The 20,742-nt window shown below is 46.2% G+C and overlaps 2 protein-coding genes across 3 annotated transcripts; both read left to right on the forward strand.

The window, feature by feature from the left end:
- The first annotated feature begins 2,997 nt into the window (after positions 1–2,997).
- manf (mesencephalic astrocyte-derived neurotrophic factor) lies at positions 2,998–7,008 on the forward strand. Of its 2 annotated transcripts, none has more exons than XM_004068597.5 (4): positions 2,998–3,318; positions 3,916–4,043; positions 6,102–6,243; positions 6,473–7,008. In XM_004068597.5, exons 1-4 carry the CDS (start codon positions 3,231–3,233, stop codon positions 6,655–6,657), a joined length of 543 nt encoding a protein of 180 aa, XP_004068645.1. In that variant the 5' UTR covers positions 2,998–3,230; the 3' UTR covers positions 6,658–7,008. The 2 variants fall into 2 exon arrangements, with proteins under 2 accessions (XP_004068645.1, XP_011473057.1); XM_011474755.4 differs by having other exon boundaries at positions 3,114–3,562.
- Positions 7,009–9,309: 2,301 nt separating this feature from the next.
- On the forward strand, positions 9,310–14,207 carry rbm15b (RNA binding motif protein 15B). Its single transcript, XM_020703094.3, has one exon. It carries the CDS (start codon positions 10,940–10,942, stop codon positions 13,430–13,432), a length of 2,493 nt encoding a protein of 830 aa, XP_020558753.2. The 5' UTR covers positions 9,310–10,939; the 3' UTR covers positions 13,433–14,207.
- The last annotated feature ends 6,535 nt before the right edge of the window (positions 14,208–20,742 follow it).

Here is a 20,742-nt window from a genome sequence, read left to right on the forward strand (position 1 = left end):
TCAGGAGTGTCTTCATAACCCCAGACTCCTGCAGAATAAAATAAGACAGATCCCACCATGGCATCACACAATTTACTAAACGTGTCAAAACTCAACTCAGGATAGATCTTCATCTTATTCATCACTGCACCAAGTGCCCTCCCAGCAGAATCTGATAACAGCTGCTTTCCTTCTGAGAACATCATATTTTTATCAAAAACAAATTTTATAAGTATCAGTATACATAAGTGTAGTTTTACCAAAATAAAACAGAAAATTACTTTGATAATAATAAGCAGTAATAATAGTAATAAGTAGTAATAGTAATTATAATTTTAAAAAATGGGTGATTCATAATAATAATAATAATAATGGTCCTTATAAAAGTAAAAAAAAATTAAGTAGGGAAAATAGATAAATTAATAAATAGATGATGTAGGTTTAAAGAATTAAGCAATTAAAAAAGTCATGTGAAAGTGAAATTAAAAAGGTGGGTCTTGAGCCTCTTCTCAAAAACTTCTGTCGTCTCTGCAGCCCTGAGGTTGTCAGGCAGGATGTTCCGCAGGTGAGGGCCGTGATGATGGAACGAAGACTCACAGTGCGTTTTGGTCCTCACCTTAGGAACAACTGAGAGGCCAGCACCAGAGGACCTAAGGGTGTTTATATCTTAAAAGCAGATTGGTTAAATAAGAAGGTCCAAGATCATAAAAACATTAAAAACCATTAAGAGAAATTTAAAATAATCCTAAAAAAGTACAGGGAGCCAATGCAGTGATTTTAAAATGGGTGTATGTCTTCCCGCCCCCTGGTCCTCGTCAGAACTCGTGCCGCTGAGTTCTGCAATAGTTGCAGGTTTGAAAAAGACTTTTTGTGTAAACGAGAGAGCAGGGCATTATAACAATTTAAACGACTGAAGATAAAAGCATGCATCAGCACCTCTGTGCTGGCAAGAGAGAGGAATGGGTGGAGTCTGGCGATGTTTTGAAGATGATAAAATCCATCCTTAATAACAATTAATATGTGGAATAAAATTCAGCTCAGTGTCAAAATGTACGCCCAGGTTTCTCACCCATTGAGAAGGTTTAAAATTCCTGAGTTTGGGTAAAATCATCTCTCTCTTGTCCTCAGGACTAATGATCAAAACTTCAGTTTTGTCCTGGTTGAGCTGTAAGAAGTTTTCTACCATTCACAACTTTATATCTTAAATACAATTTAAAAGAGTGTTTATATGTTCAAGGTCATTAGGGGATGTAAAGGTGTGTATCATCAGCATAGCTGTGAAAGTCAACGCCATGTTTCCTGATGAAATCCCCAAGAGGCAACATACAGTATATAAATGAAAAAAGTATTGGACCTTAAATCGACCCTTGGGAAACTCTACAGCTTATTCCATGGATTCTTGAGGAACATGTATCCATCTTAAGATAAAAATGTCGATCTGTGAGATAGGAATGAAACCAGTTAAGAACAGTTCCTGAGAGGCCAACCCGACTCCTAAGTCTGTCTAGGACTTGTCCCTGTTCTGTCATGACTCTGTATCATCAACTGACACCCCATCTCCCCCATCTTAACCTCCTATCCCCCATCTCTAACACCCCACTCTCTTTCTCTCCCTCTCCTTTCCTTTTCCATCCAGTCTAACAAGAAATGCATTTAAATATAATTATTATAAATAAAGCTTAGCCTATCAAACAAATGGGGTTTATACAAATATACTATCTGTTTGTCAAAAAATCCATCACCTCCCTATTGTAACAGTAAAATAACAGTAAACACAAGTGACCTTCAGCTCTTATCTGCTGCTCAGCTGTTGGACAGGACAAGCTAGAAAATGAGTAAATGTATAAATCAAACTTGAAACAAATTAAATACTAGCTGCCTAACCCTAAAAGGGCCTATATCATGCTTTTCTTAATCCTTTCACAGTAAACTATATCCATATACATGATAAATTATTACCTTTTTCACATTGAAAGAACAATTTTAATGGAATAATAGTTCCACTAAAAAATAAAAATAGGTAGTTTCCTACCTGGAAGTAAAATGACTCGATCTCTGAGGCTCCGCCTTTCTCTCCTTGTGGGTGCCGCCCATTTCATTTCGTCATCCTGGAGCCGGCCTCGGCAGCATGTCTGCGTGTCGCCCACGAAAATAAACAACATTCAACTTTTGCAGAGATAGATGGTCATATTATGCACATTCAAGGAAAGCATCTAGCCGATCTCCACTAGCTCCACTGAGGAAGTGCGTGTGTCTGTTTGCCTGGAGGCGGAGCTGGCAGTGCAGACTCTTCCTGGAAGGGGCTGTTCCACACTTTGTGATGTCACAGTGTGAGAACCCAATTGTTTTCGTGGATTTGGGAGGGGCTGGTGCTCAGAGAGCAGGTTTTTAGAAGAATACTCAGAAATGCACAAATAGATAAATAGCTTTGGGGTTGTTTCTTTTAAGGAAGGAACATTATAACACATTTAAAGCTCAAACTATGTATTTTGCATGATATAAGTCTTTTAATGTGTTCAGATAATTGTGTCATGGTTTAATTATTTCCTAAATAAAATATAAACTCGTGTGTATGTCACGTGAATTTAAGGCCATGTTTGCTGTCGAACATGGCCTTAAATTTGTTTTTTTAAGTGTGAATTGTTGTCATGACAACATGAATGAATTTCTTTTGAAGATATGTAAAAGGCTCCGATCTTTCTGTTTGTTTGTTTTTTATTGTTTACTGCACACTATTTTACAATCGGATTGTTTCCGATATACGATTATACGATTGTTTCCACTCCCTTTCAAGCAATATTTATTAATATGTCTAATTATCCTAAGTTTGATTAGTTACTGTATGAACGTATAACTGATGATTATATTGCTGTTGTGTATTATTTCTAACTAATTGCTTGAAATAAACCATTTCAATTCAATTCAATTCAATTTTTGAGACCATTTTTATTTCCCTGTGAGATTTCTACTCAAATTAGTCTGCAAAACCACTTCGTATTCTGTGGACCAATGAGACGCCGCCAACTGGACGTTGTACCCGGAACGACCAGGTCTTGTCCAATCAGAATTGAGAACGTGGATGGCTGGGGGAGGAGCTGACTTCGGTGGCCAGTCGCGCGGCGTTGACGTGCGACGTGGGAGCCAGGAAGCTGGTGTGCTGACGCTTCGCGTGCGAACCGGCAGACTGACGAGTCCGGAGCCTCTCTGTTCAGCAGTTCGAACAGGGATTCCTGTCTCCACTTTGACTCAAAATGCTGCGCTTGGCGGGCTTCTCGGTGGCGCTCGCGCTCGCTTTGTGTCCAGGTCCAGCTGAAGCCTTGAAAGAAGGAGAATGTGAAGGTAAGAGTCGCTGTCCGCCGCAGCTAAACTTAGAAACCTGACGGAGGGATCCTGGCTCTCGGCTCACTCACTACAGCGCGTGAAGAAACGTTTTAAAGTTTATAGGAGCCGCCATCTTTTGTTTGAATGACACGAACAACGTCGTCTAGTCAAATGGAGAAGCCATTAAACCCAAATATGCGAACCTCCATCACGACCCTTCAGGACCCAGAGCTCCGTGGGTGATGTGAACCACAAGGGGAAAGTGAGTGAACGCAAGGCCTGTTGAACCCATCAGTGGTGAAGAAAATCCACTTAAGTTTTGGAATAACTTTTTTCCAACTTCAAAGCAGGGGGAAAAAAAATGTCTCCCCTGTATTTTAGTGGAATTTGTGGATGTTTTTAAAGGGTCTATTATATCATGCCAAATCCACTTTAAGCTTTTAGTTTATTATGATAATGCCTCACAAAAACAGCCTAAAGTGGTATTTCGATCCACTGGGGGGGAGCTGTACCCTCATAAATAGTTTTTTTAAGCTGTTCGGAGTAAAATAAGTTTAGGGATTTGAACAAACCAGCACTTTATAATGTGATATGTGATATCTGTGCTTGTTGCAGTGTGCGTCTCCTTCCTGGATAAGTTTTATCAGTCACTGAAGGACAGCGACTCCAGCTTCAAGAGTGCAGACATCGAAAAGGCGCTCACCAAAAGCTGCAATGAAGCCAAAGGAAAAGAAAACCGCTTTGTGAGTAAGGAGAAGCTGTGATGGACTCTGCATCAGTACCCGTGTTTTAATGGCATGCTGGAATTTCTGTTAACTAGTGATGGGAAAATGAAGCCCCTTAAAGCACTGAAGCGTTCCATTCAATTTTTTGACTCTTGAGTGATGCTCTAAGTTGCGTCGGTTGCTTCACTGCACCATCAAGGGGAGAAAAAATGGATACCAGCGATACATCCATGATCATCGTGGTTCCGGAGGAAATATTGTTATTAAACAAATAAATTAATATGTAAATGTTTGTGGTATAAACATACATTTAGACTATCACAATGGAGTCCGTCATTAGGGCTGCACAATATGAAGAAAACTATTGATTTGTGATATTAGTGATCAATACTGCGATGACTATATAACTTGTGATACAAGGACCAATGGCAAAATGACTAAATATCATAATCATTTCCATTTCACTGCTACAGGATAATTTAAATAAGAGTCAACATAACTTAAATTACTCTCCAAATGACCCTCGTCTACATAGGAGGCGAGTATCTAACATCAAAGGGCTCCATCCGTTGGTCAAATGCATAAATGGATTGATTTGATTCATTCAATACTTCAAGCTGCCATAAGATTGTTTTAGCACATCAAAGGTAACCATTTTTTTAAATTTTTGCCGGCTTTTGGGATATGCGTATTGGACCGTTTGATATCGCGATAATAAATTTGCCATCATACAGTTGTTGGATTAAAATAAAAAGCAGGAACACATTTGAGATGAAATGTAGTGTCGCTGTGCAGTGAAACAGGGACACTTTATTGATTTTTCTTACGGCTTCTCCTTAATCTCTAAACCAATGACAAAGCGACCTGACTGGTTGGATTGCAGGTTCCTGTGAACAAGCAGGTGTCCTGTACAGTTTAGGCTGCTTTCATTCTCAACAACGGTGCTTCAAGCTAGAGGGCTGCATTGGGATCGGGTCCCGCCGGGTCCCGCGGGACCCAACCCAAATCTCGCGGGATTGGGCGGTTTGGATTGTGCTGCGGGCGGGAGCGGGCGGCAAAAAATAAACCCCGCGGGATCAGTGCTGGCATGAATATCTCATGAATATATATTAGCGGACTACGTTAGGCTGAGCGGCTGTTTGATTCTTATGTACTGAAGCTCCGTGAAGGCACCAGGTAGAGACGCCCAATGGCCTCTGTCATGTAACCTGATGTTGGGGGTGCGCCCTGCCCCGCCTCTTACTAAGAGCGCGCTTCAGGCCGTCTGTCTGCGCGCGCACACACGGACACTTTTAACCGAACAGGATTTGTGAAAATATATTTAATATTTAAGTTGCACATTACACAGGAGGAAAGCATCAAAAGATGAGGCTGGAGGAGGACATGAATCTCTTTAATAATATCAATAAAAAACATGTTTTTTTCCTGCGGGACGGGGGACGATACAAAATCAATGCATCTCTATTACTGTGCGGGACTAAATTCTCCGAGTTTTGCGGGTGCGGGCGGGAGTGGACATACATATTGCAGGAGCGGGCGGGAGTGTAACGCATACGTTGCGGGAGCGGGCGGGATCGATCAAAAATTCAGCGGGCGCGGGCGGGAGCGGGATGAAGAAAATAGTCCCGCGCAGGGCTCTACTTCAAGCCTTGTGCTATCCTAGGCACTTTATCATTGGGAGTTGGGTCATCTAGACCCACTAGACAGTGCTCTGAACCTTTTTTCTTCAATGATTTGTGATCTTCACTGGTGTCCATGGATTACATGAAATCTTTCCACCTTTATCCACCTTTGTCATGGTAGGGAGAACACTTCAATGTAAGGGTGGGGTCATCTAAGATAGCACAAGGGTTAACGGCACATCTGTCAGTGGAAATTCTGAGGAAAAATCTGAGCAGAGGATGACATGCATGACAAAGAACGAGAGGAGGACCGCTCATCTTTTACTTGAGATGGAGCCAAACGGTCCAGTGTTCCAACCTTCAGACATCTAAGTTTAGGAGTCGTTTGGTTGCATTTTTGTTGTAAACCGACCTGCAGGTTTAAAACCAGTCCGCTTGTTCTGTTTCTGCACAGTGTTACTACATTGGTGCAACGAGTGATGCAGCTACCAAGATAATCAACGAAGTGTCCAAACCTCTCAGCTACCATGCTCCAGTGGAGAAAATCTGTGAGAAGCTCAAGAAGAAAGACAGCCAGATCTGTGAACTGAAATACGGTAAGAGGCGTCTTCAGCCTGATCCAAACTGTGGTCTCTGTTAAACCGCGCTGAAGTGAAAGAAGCAAACAGCTCCATGTTGACCATCCTGTTGATGGCTGCCCTTTTGAACTGATCTCTGTTAAAATCAAAGATGGTCCTGATGGTCAGCTGTTGGCTCTAAAGATTCGCAGCCTAGTTCGGCTGTTGTGCAGTTGATGAACGTCTAACATTTGTGCTCTTCCTGCAGATAAACAGCTGGATCTGAGCACGGTGGATCTGAAAAAGCTCAAAGTGAAAGATCTGAAGAAGATCCTTGAGGAGTGGGGCGAGTCCTGCAAAGGATGTGCTGAAAAATCGGACTTTATTCGCAAAATCACTGAGCTTATGCCCCAGTACGCTCCAGCAGCGGCCAACGCACGGACAGATCTGTAACCATGGACAAGTCGTCCCACCAGGCAGAGCGCAGAGTGTTTGATATGTTGCATCAGTATGAAGGTCGCCCAGAGCAGCGGTCCCATTAGGACACAGAGCTCGAGCTGAGAGACTGTAAGTCTGGTTTGAAAACCGGAGGCTGCACAAAGATCAGCTTCTCTTCCGTGAAAACATGCGGCTCTCTGTGGGTGGACTCTGGACTTACCTGACGCTTTGTCTCTATTTTGTTGTCTCTCTTCCTCGTTTTTGTGATGTGTGTAGTCTTTGCTGTGTATTCAGAAGCTCAGAGGCCTTTATGAAGGCAAACTTTTACCAGGAGACTCTCCAATTGGATTAAAAAAACAAACTGAATCTGGTAGATGGTTTATTGAACTGCTGGTGAAACCTGATCCTGCCGGATGTTTCCTTTAGTAAACAAGTGGAACTTGTCGTCCACATAATCACGTCCTGCTTTGGGTGATTCTCACCTGCACGTCTGGGAGGTGAAGATCTGGAAGACTTCCTTTTGCTACCAGGAGGAAGCTTCGGAAGCTGGAAGCCCGGCCTCTGTTGAGCAGCTGCTGGTAACACCGCCGTCATGTGGCGAGGAGAGTCGCCGTGGAAAGAAACAGCAATGCAAAGAGCTGAAAAGGGATTCTGGAGTGCAGAATGGATGAACGCTGCATTCTTCTTCAAATCTGTGTTTGCTCCTCACCTGTACCTTTGAAGCCAACTCAGTCTCTAACGCATAGGTAAAATATTCATGAAGCTTTAAGAGTTTCTGTTCAGTCCAGAGAGCAACTCTCTCCACTACATGAACCCAACCAGTCAGTCTTCAGGGGCCAATGATTCCTGAGGAGCAGGAGAACACGTCTGTATCGATCGCACAGCCTTGTGGGAATGGGAACGAGCAGCTGCCACCGCTCTGTTCACCTGACCTGAACTCCGTCAAATGAATAACTTGGGTTTGGAAACTGAAGTGTAAAACGACACAACAAATGGTCGCTGAACATGCATTCAAGTCATTTGTACAGCTGTTCTACTTTTTCATTAAAATATGAAAAACTGGACTATAATGATACCAGTCAAAATGATCAACCTACTACTCTGAAAGGAGATTACTGGTCTAGCACTAAATGCACAAACTAGAAGATCCACATGACCTCCCAGCAACAAGTGTACCTGAAGGACCACATGGTGTTCACCTGGGATTAAGGGACATTCTCTGTCAAATACTAAGAGAAAAGGTGTAAATCAACAATTCCGATGATCAGAGGGAAAGTGGTTTGTCAGAAAACTATTAATTGTCCTTTGAAAATGAATAAAAAGAATTCCTCCCTTAGACTACGGTCCCAAAAGTTTTCCTGGTGAGGGTTTGGTCTAGGTACATAGGTTTTTATTTGCCATCGTTGGTAAAACCCAACTTAAACAGTACTCTGGTCAGTGAAACTTTCAAACATTTAATAATTTGCTGTCATTGTCATTGAAAACAAGAAATCATAACCAATTAAATGGGAGCTAATTAAAAGTACATCTAATATAAAAACAACAATGACAAGAGTGTTAAAATAGTCGAAAACCAGAATTAAACGTCATATGACCACAGTACATGAAAAACATCCACTATTGGACAGTTTCAGCAGGCGCAGATTGTCCTTTTAATTCCTCCTTAACTATTCTAGGCACTATTTATCCTAGCCTTGTGCTATCCTAGGCACTTTAACATTGGGAGTTGGGTCATGTAGACCCACTAGACAGTGCGCTGAACCTTTTTTCTTCAATGATTTGTGATCTTCACTGGTGTCCATGGATTACATGAAATCTTTCCACCTTTGTCATGGTAGGGAGAACACGTCAATGTAAGGGTGGGGTCATCTGGACCCCATAAGATGCAGTGTCCTCTATTGATCTGTTTTCCCTCTTTGCCAACAAAAAAAAAGGCAGCTTTTGTTTTGTTTTTTCAATGCTCCCCACATGTAGACTACTCTTTTTTTATGTACGTATTTTTTTTACTGTATTAAAGTACACATCATCACATCACCAAGCAGACCATCAGATAGCAATAACCAATATTATCTTTCAAAAAAAGAAATACAGAATATAAAAGATTAATGAGGAAATAGTTAACAAAAAGGAAAATTTGCAAGTACGAAATTAAAACATTAAATATATATGTATAGGTAAAAAAATTATGTTTACAAAAAATTGCCTTGGATGTATTAATATTTTTAAGAAATTTGACAAATCTCTTATCCTAAATCCAGTAAATTTGGGAGTTTTTTTTCTCTTACTTTGCCCTTTTGTATGAAAAATTTAGGTAGGAGAAGCAACAAATTAATAACGTTTTCTACCATTTTATCACCAAAGTTAAAATGTGTAGAATTTGTTTGAAATGTATTAGTTTACTTTGTTTCTTTAAATTGTTCTAAACGGATCCAGAAGTGAAAGGATGTACAACAGTAGAAAAGGTGATGAACTGATTTAAGTAAAACTACAGTTATTTTCTATCTATCTTTAGAATTTAGAAATGAACATATTTGTGGGGTAAATGTTATTTGAAATTCTTTTATGTATTTCTTTAACTTTATTGTTTATTCAAAATGTATCTGGCAGTAACCATGCTTTTTTTCCAATTGATATAATTTAAAATATGGTTCCAATAAATTTCTCCTTTAGGTGTTATGCTTCTTTTTTCGCTAAAAGTATTATGTGTTTGTTGTTGCAATTTTTTGATTGAAAATATCAATACCATTAAGTGTTAAAGGAGGGTGTATTTCAGATTCCTCGTGATATTTAAGGTTAGAAGTCAGTAGTTGAATTACTCCTGAGACAAGAGCTTTCATTACACTCTTGAATTCTTTGCTTGTTACTGGAAAACACATTTTATTGAAGAACCTGTCATAATCGATGGCTGCCATTCTCATCAAAAAGATCAAATTTTTGATGGTTATATCATCATTGTTCCAAGTTATACTTTTGTTTGGTGAGAAATAATGTGCATAGCATAACGTCCAGGCACGACAAAACTTGCAGATACAAATTTTAAAGATTGACAGGAGTCTTTCTGATATTTACATTTAAAAAGAAATTGAAGACCCCCGATTTTATTATAAAATATTAAATGGGATAAAGTACCAAATTGATTTTGAGTCTTAAAGGCCTTTTTGAATCCAGTAACCATTAAATGTATAATTCAAATCTGAGAAATGTAGGAGTTCATAACCTCCTTTGCATGAGGGGGCATAAAATAGTTCTTTCTGAAGATAGTGACGTCTATTTTTCCATACAAAGTTAACTAAGAGGTTGTTTATTTCTTTGGAAGTTGAACAGAAGTAAAGATAAGGATAGATTAGGAGAAATTTCTCTTGAGATACCTTTCGCTTTAGCCAAGAGGATCCCGCCAAAAATAGATAGATCTATTTGAAGCCACATATTCATGACATCTTGCATTTTTTCTAATTCTCAAGGAGAAGTTTTGTGTTTGTCTAGATTTTCTGTCCATTGTTATACTGGTGCCTAAATATGTAACTACATTTTTAACAGGGATACCATGTTTTTCTTTAACCATTTTAACCTTTGTGCTATCCTAGGCACTTTAACATTGGGAGTTGGGTCATCTAGACCCACTAGACAGTGCTCTGAACCTTTTTTCTTCAATGATTTGTGATCTTCACTGGTGTCCATGGATTACATGAAATCTTTCCACCTTTATCCACCTTTGTCATGGTAGGAAGAACACGTCAATGCAAGGGTGGGGTCATAGGTTAGCACGAGGGTTAACTTTTTAATAATATTTGACATTTAACTAAACTAAGACGTAATCTCTATTGACGTAATCCAGAAGCGTTTGAAAAATAATTAATTATACTTGTATCAAGGTCAATGTGGTTTCTGTCTATTAAGAATAATGCAGTATCATCTGCTTGCTGTGTTATTTTGATTTCCTTTGAAAAATGGATAAACCTAATAAACAAGGACAATTTGGTATGCAGGAGTTTTCAAATCAAAACGTGCAACGTGCTTGCGTCACTACAGGCTCCGCCCTCCTTTGGGAACGCGCACATTCCTATTGTCCAAGATGGCGGCGCTGGTGCAGCTCTTGTGATGCTGACATGTTTTTAAAGGCTTCTCCTCTTTTCCCCGTAAATGTGTGACCACTCGGAGCCCGCTCTGGAAGCGCCCCCTAACCGAAGCAGCCTGCGCCGCCGCCGTCTCCGAGCTAACGCTCCCGGAATCCGCAGCAGCGCCGGATCTCCGCTGCAGGCTCGGAAAAAAAGTTGAAACTCTCCATCATTATTGGAAAATGAAGCGGCAGGCCGTGAGAGACGGCAGCCCATCCAGGGCCCTAGCCAAGCGGATTCGAGAGAGAGAACGGGAGAGCGCCCGCAGAGAGGAGCTGCCGCCGCCGCCGCCGCTGGCTCTGCTGCTGGCGGAGAGCCGGAGCTACCACCGGCGGAGCCGCAGCAGGGAGCGGGAGAAGCCGCGCCTTCGGGAGGAGCGCGCGGCCGCGCTGGAGCTCCACCACCGACACGAGCTCAGCCTCCTGGGCCGGCCGCCGCTGCGGGCCGCGGAGCTCCCCGCCGCGAGACCCGGCACGCTGGAGTACAAAACGCTGCTCATCAGCAACCTGGGCTCGCAGGTGTCGGACGAGGACGTCGAGGACGCGCTGTTCCACGAATTCAAAAAGTTCGGGGACGTGAGCGTGAAGCTGTCGCACACGCCGGAGCTCGGCCGCATCGCCTACGTCAATTTCAGACAGCCGGAGGACGCCAAGGAGGCCCGGCACGCCAAGTCCTCCCGGCTGGCTCTGGGTGATAGACAGCTCAAAATAGAGCCCATGTACGTTAGGAGGCGGAGCGTCACCCCCCCGGACGTCAGCTATCTACCTTTACACGCCCCCTATCCGTACAGACAGCGCTCCTTGTCCCCACCCGGGACCGGCGTGAGCAGCATGCGGGACCTCCGGGCCAGACACTTTGCGCTGGAGAGCCTGGGTCTGAGCAGAGACCGGGAAAGGCTGCTGGACTATTATGGTATGCTGGATGAGAGGGGGCGGCCCTACGCGTTCCCCCCCATGCCTGTAGTGGAGGACCTGAAGCCCGAGGATGACCAGAGGGCCACCAGCAACCTGTTCATCGGAAACCTGGACGGGAATGTGACGGAGGCTGAACTCAGGAGAGGGTTTGATAAATACGGCATCATTGAGGACGTGGTCATCAAACGGCCAGCACGCGGCCAGGGCGGGGCTTATGCCTTTGTAAAGTTTCAGAACCTTGACATGGCCCACAGGGCCAAAGTGGCCATGCAGGGCCGTCTTATTGGTGGAAACCCAATTAAAATCGGATACGGCAAAGCCAACCCCACCACCCGACTGTGGGTGGGCGGTCTGGGACCAGGAAACTCGCTGACCGCTCTGGCGCGGGAATTTGACCGCTTTGGAAGCATTAGGAACATTGACTATGTGAAGGGCGACAGCTTTGCTTACATCCAGTATGAAAGTTTGGATGCAGCCCAGGCCGCCTGTACCCAGATGAGGGGCTTTCCTCTGGGCGGGCCAGAGCGCCGCCTCAGGGTGGACTTTGCTAAAGTGGAGGAGAGCCCCTCCCGCCCATTTCCCCCTGGTTACCAGCTTCCTGTGCCTCCCCCCACGCATTATGACCTCCTTGGAGAGGCCTACAGTCGCCATCGCAGCCTGGAGCGCGAGCTGAGAGGAACCAGGGAGCGCTCCTCACCGCCCTCCCACAGCCTCCTCTCTTTGAGAGAGAGGGTCCTGCTGGAGAGAGAGTTTCCCAGCAGCCCCACCCGAAGCCTGGACAGGAGGGTGGGAGGAGTGGAGGCGTTTGGAAGAGCTGGCCGAGGGGCGAGGAGCCGCAGCAGGAGCAGGGAACGCTGGCTGAAGGAGAGGGAGGAGAGGAGGAGCCGCAGGAGAAGCAGAAGTCTGTCTGTCGACAAGCAGTCGGAGGAAAAGGAGAAAGAAAAGGGAAGGTCGAGGGTTCGAGTTCCGGGAGGCACCGCCTCCCCTGATGCAAGCCCAGACCGAGCACGGGTTCGAGCCCCGGACTCCACCACTGAGCCAAGAGACCACTCCCCTGACAGTGGTGGAGGGGGGCGACACGCAAATGCCACAGAGGAAGAGCCCCCATCCAGCCGTCACCACAGCAAGAGGTCCGCGAGCGTCAACAACCACCATCGAAACAGCGACGTGGCCGCCGCCAGCCCCCCCGCTGCCCACACGGACACCTCGTCCACCCTGAGCTCGCTGTCGGAGTACGCCCAGGGCTCCCTCACCAAGGTGTGGCAGGGCTTCTTTGCCTTGAAGAACAGCAGCTTCCCCACGGAGCTGTACATGCTGGAGGGAGGGGCCTCCTTCCTGAGCGGCGTTTTGAAGGACAGCCTGAATCTGCAGAACCGGAACCAGCCAAGCCAGTTGAAAATTGCCCAGCGCCTGCGCATGGACCAGACCCGGCTGGACGAGGTGTCGCGCCGCATCAAGCTCGGCCGCCCTGACGGCTTTGCCATCCTGCTGGCTCTGCAGGGCGCCATCGACCGCCAGGCCCCCGCCCCTGAGCCGGGACTGCAGATACGTCTGCTCCGGCACCTGGTGACATACCTGCGCAACAAAGAGGCGGCGGGGGTGGTTGGTCTGCCTGCCACCAAAGAGGGGGGCACGGGTGGGATGCTGTACGCCTTCCCCCCCGGTGAGTTCTCACAGCAGTTCCTGCAGGCTGCCCGGAGGACTGTGGGTAATCTGGACGAGGAGCACATGGTCATTGTGATCGTCAGCGACACTAATTGAGTCTGGTGCCGGCTCAGTCCCACACTACAAGTCCTTCCATGGTTTGCTGGGGGGCGTGTTTTGACTCCTCTGTCGAGGTTCCCCTCCGACAGTCACGCCGGGACGCATTCAATTAAAAAAAGCAGAAAGGTCGTCGCCCCGACAGGCAGCACGCCGCCCTTTCTGCTTCAGGTGGAACTGAGAACACTAATGCCTAGCCTGATGGTTTCTATGCTTCATACTTTATGTGTTTGTATCCTGGTGTCACCTGACCTGTGCCGACACCTCCAGTGACATGGAGACTTTCTGCAGAGCAGCTGGACTGTAAGCTGATGCCGGCTGATCGAGTCTCTCCTCTCTGGACTCTACCAACTTTTTATTTATAGTTCAAAGGCTCCTGGGCCAGTAGACAGAGTCCCGGCCGTCCTAACCACTCCGCCGGTGTTTTTATCAGATCGCTCATTCCACACTTCACTTTGCTTTTTATGGTGCCAGAGTGTTTTCTCTGTTGTTGCATGGACTAGAATGAATTTCTATGGATAAAGATGTAAACTACCTTGTGGAGACGTTTTAAAAAAATATTTTCGAGTCGTACTGTTTCAATTTTTCTTTTTTATTGTGGACATTTCAAACTTCAGTTTTTAATCTGTCAGTCCATCCACACTTGAACTACTCGTTTTAATTTCTGTCATCACATGTCAGCACTTTGATGGGATCAAACCATTTCAGATGTTTCACATCAAGATGAAAAAGACAGTAAAAGACGACGCAAATAAAAATAATTGGGAAAGAAAAATCTGTGTCCTATAAAAACAACTTAGCGGTAAATGGAGACAAAAGAAGTTGACTGCTCAGAACTTTGGTGTGTAAAGGGTTCCTCCTAATTTTTATTTAAAACCAGAACCTGCATCAAGACTGGAGATGAGCTGAAGCAGGGGTGGACAGGTGGTGTGTGATGGGTTTCAGGTGCAAAGCTAGTCTGAAAGGTTGTCTGTGCCGCTAATTAGTGAAGCGGAACAAGAGAAGATGAAACAAAGTTAGTGGCGTAATAAACCGGCGCTCAAAACATGTGAATGTCCCTGAAAACGTTTGCAAACACGTTAGCTTCAAGCTAAAATGGAAGACAGATTTTCTTCCTCTGCATTTTGTCTGAAAATATTTCACAAATTAGACTCAAATAAAAATAGTCTTTGAAAGAATCATTTAGATGTGGTGTAACTTCAAAGTTGACTATTTCTACTATATCTTCAGTCAAAAATACTGTTTATGTATTAATAGCTCAAAAATGACAGAGTACACAAATCTTTGTGAGGTTGTCACGAGTATTAATAGTATTTTTATAGTAATATAGAATTTAAACAGATCAGGCTTTTTATTATGAAAGCAGTGACAATTGTGTTTCATGCTCTACTGGGGAGCATAACACATCTAAAGGGCGTAACCTCTGCTGACCGAACAGCAGCCACCGCTCTGTGGACGGCGCTGGAGAAGCACGTGCCTCGCTCTGGACGACGCTGCTTCCCACGTGGGCTCGGATCCGTCAGGCGGGAACCGCAAACCCGGCAGCAGGTGCCGCATCTGACCAAGGCCGCACGCGGGCCAGCTGGTGCCTCAATAAACGGCCCTGTGGGCCAGAGTGGTCGTCTGCCGAGAGAAAGAAGAAAGAAAGAAAAAAGTAGATAAGCACAGTGAGGTATGTCTCAGAGGATGTTCCTTTGATCGTTATGCATGTCAATCGAGTGACGTATTACATGGTGAGATTTAAAAATATATATATTTAGATAAATATATTTGTCTCTGATGGCCCGCGCTCTGCCGCCACATCGACATACTGAGCACCCCTGCCTCATTTCACCCGGGTGTGGAGGTAAAAGTGGCAGCACTAAGAAAGATTACTTTAAAACGAGTTATGACGAATAATCGACAAACCGATTTCTATTCTCATGATCCAACCTAATCAGTCAGTCAGGGGCAAGTTGTTGATGGACCTAGCTCAATAAAAATTTGTATAAAAATAAATAATCGATATTGGAAGATACCATTTGGATTGAGTCACAGTAAGTTAATTTGACTATAAGGTTTAAAGTGACATCACAGCAGACAACACACACATGTGATGTCAGCAAAACTGATCAGTCCATCATTCCAGTCAAATGTGTGGAAACACTTTGAATTTAGCAAAGTCATGTGACCATAAAGTGTCTAGAATGTTCTAATAATGTTCCCTCTGGATCATTTGGATGTGGAAAAACAACAGTGGACTTAAGAAACTAAAATGTGAATAGATTTGACATTCATTCTTGTTTACTTGTTTGTTTGTACAGATATTTAATTTACACTTGATTATCTTGAGTAGACAAAGGAATCTGGAAAACTTCCCCTACACTGATCAGTAGCAGGTATTTCTCTCTGAGTCACACTGGTGGAAGTTTTGCCTAAAGATGTCCTGGATCCACATTAGGGGAGTTCACAGAAAACGCTACCACAGGACCCCCCCAGATCTAAGCATAAGAGCCAGACCTGGAAGATCCCACTGCAGCGACCCCGTTCAGTGACAAAGGTCAGTCAATGATGTGGAGAATCCCTCTGAAGATAACACTGGAGTTACAAATAAAATGTAAAAGAAATAAAAACAGATAAAAATACAGTAAATACACCTTAATAGACAGTTATAGATCAGTAAATGTGAATGACAATAAAAAAAAATCCAAATAGTAAAAAGAGATATTAATTATTTAAAGAGATAATAAAAATATAAAATTAATTCCTATATTTAAACTAAAAGCTAGATTAAAAAGGTAGGGTTTGAGCCTTCCTTAAAAAACATGAACAGTCTCTTTGGCCCTGAAGCTCTCTGAGACGCTGATCCACAAGCGAGGTCCATAAAAACTAAATGAGGCCATATGTTTTAGTTCTTACTTTTGGGATAACCAAAAGGACTGTGTCAGAGAGGGCTCATCCTTTAAAATCATATCAGATGAAAGCTTCTGGTCAGAACTTTGTCTAAACACCTTTAAACTGACAAAAAGTCCAAATCTGCAGCTAATCCATCTCAAAACTCTTCACAGAATTTACTACACTGGACAGAGGATGTTCAAGATGGGTCTCAGTAACTCAGACATTTGCGAGCACTGTGATAATAATCTACCCGACAGCTACATGCACGCACTGTGGTTCTGCACGCCTGTCCAGGCTCTCTGGCAGCAGGTATGTGCCGATTTATCAGTCTGGCTTAAGGTTTCAATCACTGCCTCACCGTCACTTTGTGTGCTTGGTGACATGAGTGCCATCGATATAGAAGAAGGATTAGCATCTATCATTTTCATAACTCTTTGTATTGCCAAAAAAACTATTTTAATAAATTGGAAAAACAAGAAAAATATAAACATAAGTCAACACAGAAATCTGCTGTTTGATCATATCAGCTTGGAAAAAATGTCAGCCCAAAGCTCAAGTAACTTTGAAAGAATTCAGTCTCTCTGGTCTCCTGTGGTTGACTCCATGACTTAGGGGGTGGAGGGTTTGGTCGTCGCTGCTCCTTGCCCTTCTGCCGTGGTTTGGGGTGGGGGTCGGGGCTTCCGGTGCCTGGCGGGGGCGGTGGGGGGCTCCGTTGGTCGGGGGGTCGGGTCCGGTGCCTGGGTGGGGCGGGCTGGGGCGCTGCGTGGTCCTCTGGGCTTGGGTGTGGGGGTGCGTGGTGGGGGCAGGGGTGGTGGTCTGGCTTGGCTTGGGGGGGTGGTCCCTTTGCCTGTGCTGGGGGGGGTTGGCGGGGGGCCCTGCTCGGGTGGGGGGGGCCCAGCGGCGCCGGATGGGCTGCCCATCTGCACCTGGGGCTGGGATCAGCCCTTCCCTGGCTCTGGGACGGGACGGGACAACCCTCTCGGGGCCCCCGGTCGCTCTGGGTGTCACCCGCTTCGGCTGCGGGGTCTGGGGTGGGGTGGGGTGGGGGGCTTGTCGGCCCTGTCCTGTGGGGGGGCGTTCTGGGGGGGAGGGGGGGCCCATTATTAGTACGGGTCGGGGGGGGCTAGCGGGTCAGGGTCTCCGCTGAGGCAATCAGTGGTTGCCTCGGCCGGTTGGCCTCCTCGGTCCCGTCGAGGCCTGACCAGAGCTCTTCTAGGGCCGGCGTCTGGGGGTGGGGGCCTGGGCTTGCTCCGGGGGGGGGCGACGCTTTCTGGCTCCTCTCTCTCTGTGTGGGGTGGGTGGTGCCGGGCCTGGGGTGTCGGCGCCTCCGGGGGTGGGCCCCTGGGCTGGGTGGCCCTGGCCCCTTTGCTGGGGGTGGGCTGGGGGACGGCTGTTTGACCACCGGGGGACAGTCTACCAGCTGTCCCCAACTTACCCCCTTCCTTATATAACCTCATATTAGGGTGAGGGGGTGGGGGGTCTAGCCTGCGATGCGCCTTGGGGGGGGGGCTACTTGGGAGTGGCCCCCCTCCTATGGTTGCCGTATGGAGTGGGCCCCCCCTCTTTCGGTTTTATTTGCACCTTAGACATGTAGGGTCCTTGGTAGGGGGGGTGCTTGGACATCACTGCAAGCAAGCAGCAGATGTCCTCCTGGCACCCTACCCGCCAATTTTAACCGCACCTTAGACATTTAGGGCCCCTTGGTGTGGAGGGTGAGGGGACATCACTGTGAGTAATCAGGAGATGTCCCCTTAGTGCCCTACTCGCCAATTTTAACTGCACCCCCCTTAGTACACACACCCCTCCCCCTTCAATATATACATTCAAACATAAACACACACACATGCACACAAACACCCTCTCAAACACCCATACACGCACACACATTTTACAAGGAAGGTGGGACCTGGGTCCATCTGTCCCCTACCCCTTCCCTGGTGGGGGGTGCGGGCCTCTTGGCGATGGCGGCCGTGTCCCTTGGGTGCCGGCTCCCTGGGCCCGGCGGTGCTCTCTCCGCACGGTGGGGGGGTTCATATTACACCTGAGCCGGGGGTGTTCGTGTCCCTGGGGGGTGGGTCCTGGTCCTTGCCCCTGGACGCTGGGCCCCGCCAAACTTCCAACATGGCCGAGCCTGGTCGGGCCATATTTATAACATCCCTTGTGGGCCGCCCTTTTTTCCCCGGGGTTCCCCCCTCCTGGGCGGGGGCGGCGGGCCCCTGCCTTGCTCCTACCTGGACCAACCGTGGGCCGGGTGGGTGGCTGCCTGGAGTGCGGAGCGGGTCTCCCTTGGGGGGTCCTGGCTCGTACCTGGGGTCGGGGCGGGGGGATGCCCGGAACTCCTGGGTGGTGGTGGGGTGCTCGTCTGGGGCTGTGGGCGTCCCTCTCCGGTGGGGCCCTGCGTTGGGCTCTTCCGGCGCGGCGGGGGGCTGCTTTCCTGGCTGGGCTGGGGCGGCGCTCTCTTTCCCTCTGCGCCTCCCTGCTCTCTGGCTCTGGGGGCCTCGCGGCGGTCCTGCTGGCCCTGGCCTGGGTGGCGGTCTTGGTCGCCCGGGGGGCGGTTGTTCCCTGCCTGTTCCCGTGTGGCGTTGGGGGGGCTCCGGCTGCCGCTGCTGCTGCGGCGGGGGTATGGGTGTGGGGGTGGCTGGGCGCTCCTCCTCCTTCTTTTCACATTCCACCATCCATTTTAGAAGAACATAAACACTCACCTGAGCACAGGTGTTAGCTCACCTTTGCACTAATAGTTTGCATGATTGAATGAAAGATTTCACACTAGTTGGTTTAAAGGCATAGGTATGCGTTCGTGAACACTATCTGTTTTGTGTGCATGTTGACATGTGGACATTTTTGCGGCTAGCAGGTGTGTTGATAATATTTGAGTGTGTGTGAACAGGCCCCGCCCTTTTTGTACTACATTTGAACCGTACCGTAACGATAAACAACCAGTAAACCTGCCTGCTCTATGCTGCTTCATGGTCTTACCCCCCTTCCCCTCCTATTATCACCCTCCTACCCCCCCCTCTCTCTAACGTCCCTCTCTCTTCTTCCCCTCTTTCCTTTTCCGTCCGGTCCAACACCAAAGATTTTCAAACATGATTGAAATTAATAAAGTTTGGCCTCAATTACAAAAGGGGTTTATTCAGACATACCTTTGGTTTGTCTGAAGATGAATAACCCCTCTTGTTAAAATAAAATATGTCCAACACAAGAGGCCCTCAGCTCTCATCTGTTTGCCTAGCTGTTGGACAGGACAAGTTAAAAAAAAAAAAAAAAAATCAAATCATATCAGATAAATATAAAGGCCCAAGACCATAGAAAGCGATTTTAAAATCGTTCCCGCCCCCTGGGCCTCATCAGCACTCATGTGGCTGAATTCAGCAGCAGTTGACGGTTTGATATCCTTCTTCTGGGAAGACCAGAGAGGAGGGCATTACAATAATATAATCTACTGGAAATAATAGCACACTCTGTGCTGGCAAGAGAGTGAAATGGGCAGAGTCTGGCAATATTTTTAAGAGGATAAAATCCTGTTTTTGTCATATTTTTGATTAGTGGAAAAACATTCATCTTAGAGTCAAAAATAAAAGCCAGGTTTCACAAACACTGAGAAGTTAAAACATATTTTTAACAGCGATGTAGGGATTGGGTCTAAAAGATAGCTGGTTTGCTGTTACCCTTGTGCTATCTTTAATTTAATTAATTATTTTAAAGTTAATTTTCACTGTTTTGCAGATGACACCCAGCTCTATGTATCAAGCAAACCTGATTCCTCTCTTCCACCCTCCTCCCTCCACTCCTGTCTATCTGAAATCAAAAACTGGTTCACCTCAAACCTTCTCAAACTCAACAGTGATAAAACTGAGCTACTTCTCGTCGGTTCCAAATCCACCCTCCCCAAAGCCTCAAGTCTTACTCTTTCCATTGATTCATCTTCTGTCTCCCCCTCCCCTCAGGTGAAGAGTCTGGGTGTCATCCTAGATGGCTCACTATCTTTTCAGTCCCACATTAACAACATTACTCGGTCAGCCCATTTCCATCTACGTAACATTAATCGTCTATGCCCCTCCCTCACTGTCCCCTCTGCTTCTATCCTGGTTCACAGTCTGGTCACTTCCCGTTTAGATTATTGTAATTCTCTCCTCTTTGGTCTCCCCCAAAAAACCCTCAATAAGCTCCAATTGGTCCAGAACTCAGCTGCCCGCATCATCTCCAGAACCCCCTCCTTCAGTCACATCACCCCGGTTCTCCACCAGCTGCACTGGCTCCCCATAACCTCCAGGATCCACTTCAAACTCCTCCTGTTCACCTTTAAGGCCCTCCATAACCTGCCTCCTCCAAATCTCTCCGACCTCATCCATATTAAAACCCCCTCTCGTTCTCTTCGGTCCTCCTCTGTTCAGCTCTCTGTCCCTCCTGCCCGACTCGTCACCATGGGAAGC

This window comes from Oryzias latipes, chromosome 5 (assembly GCF_053564925.1).
Source record: "Oryzias latipes strain Hd-rR chromosome 5, Olatipes_Hd-rR_3.1".
NCBI lineage: Eukaryota > Metazoa > Chordata > Actinopteri > Beloniformes > Adrianichthyidae > Oryzias > Oryzias latipes.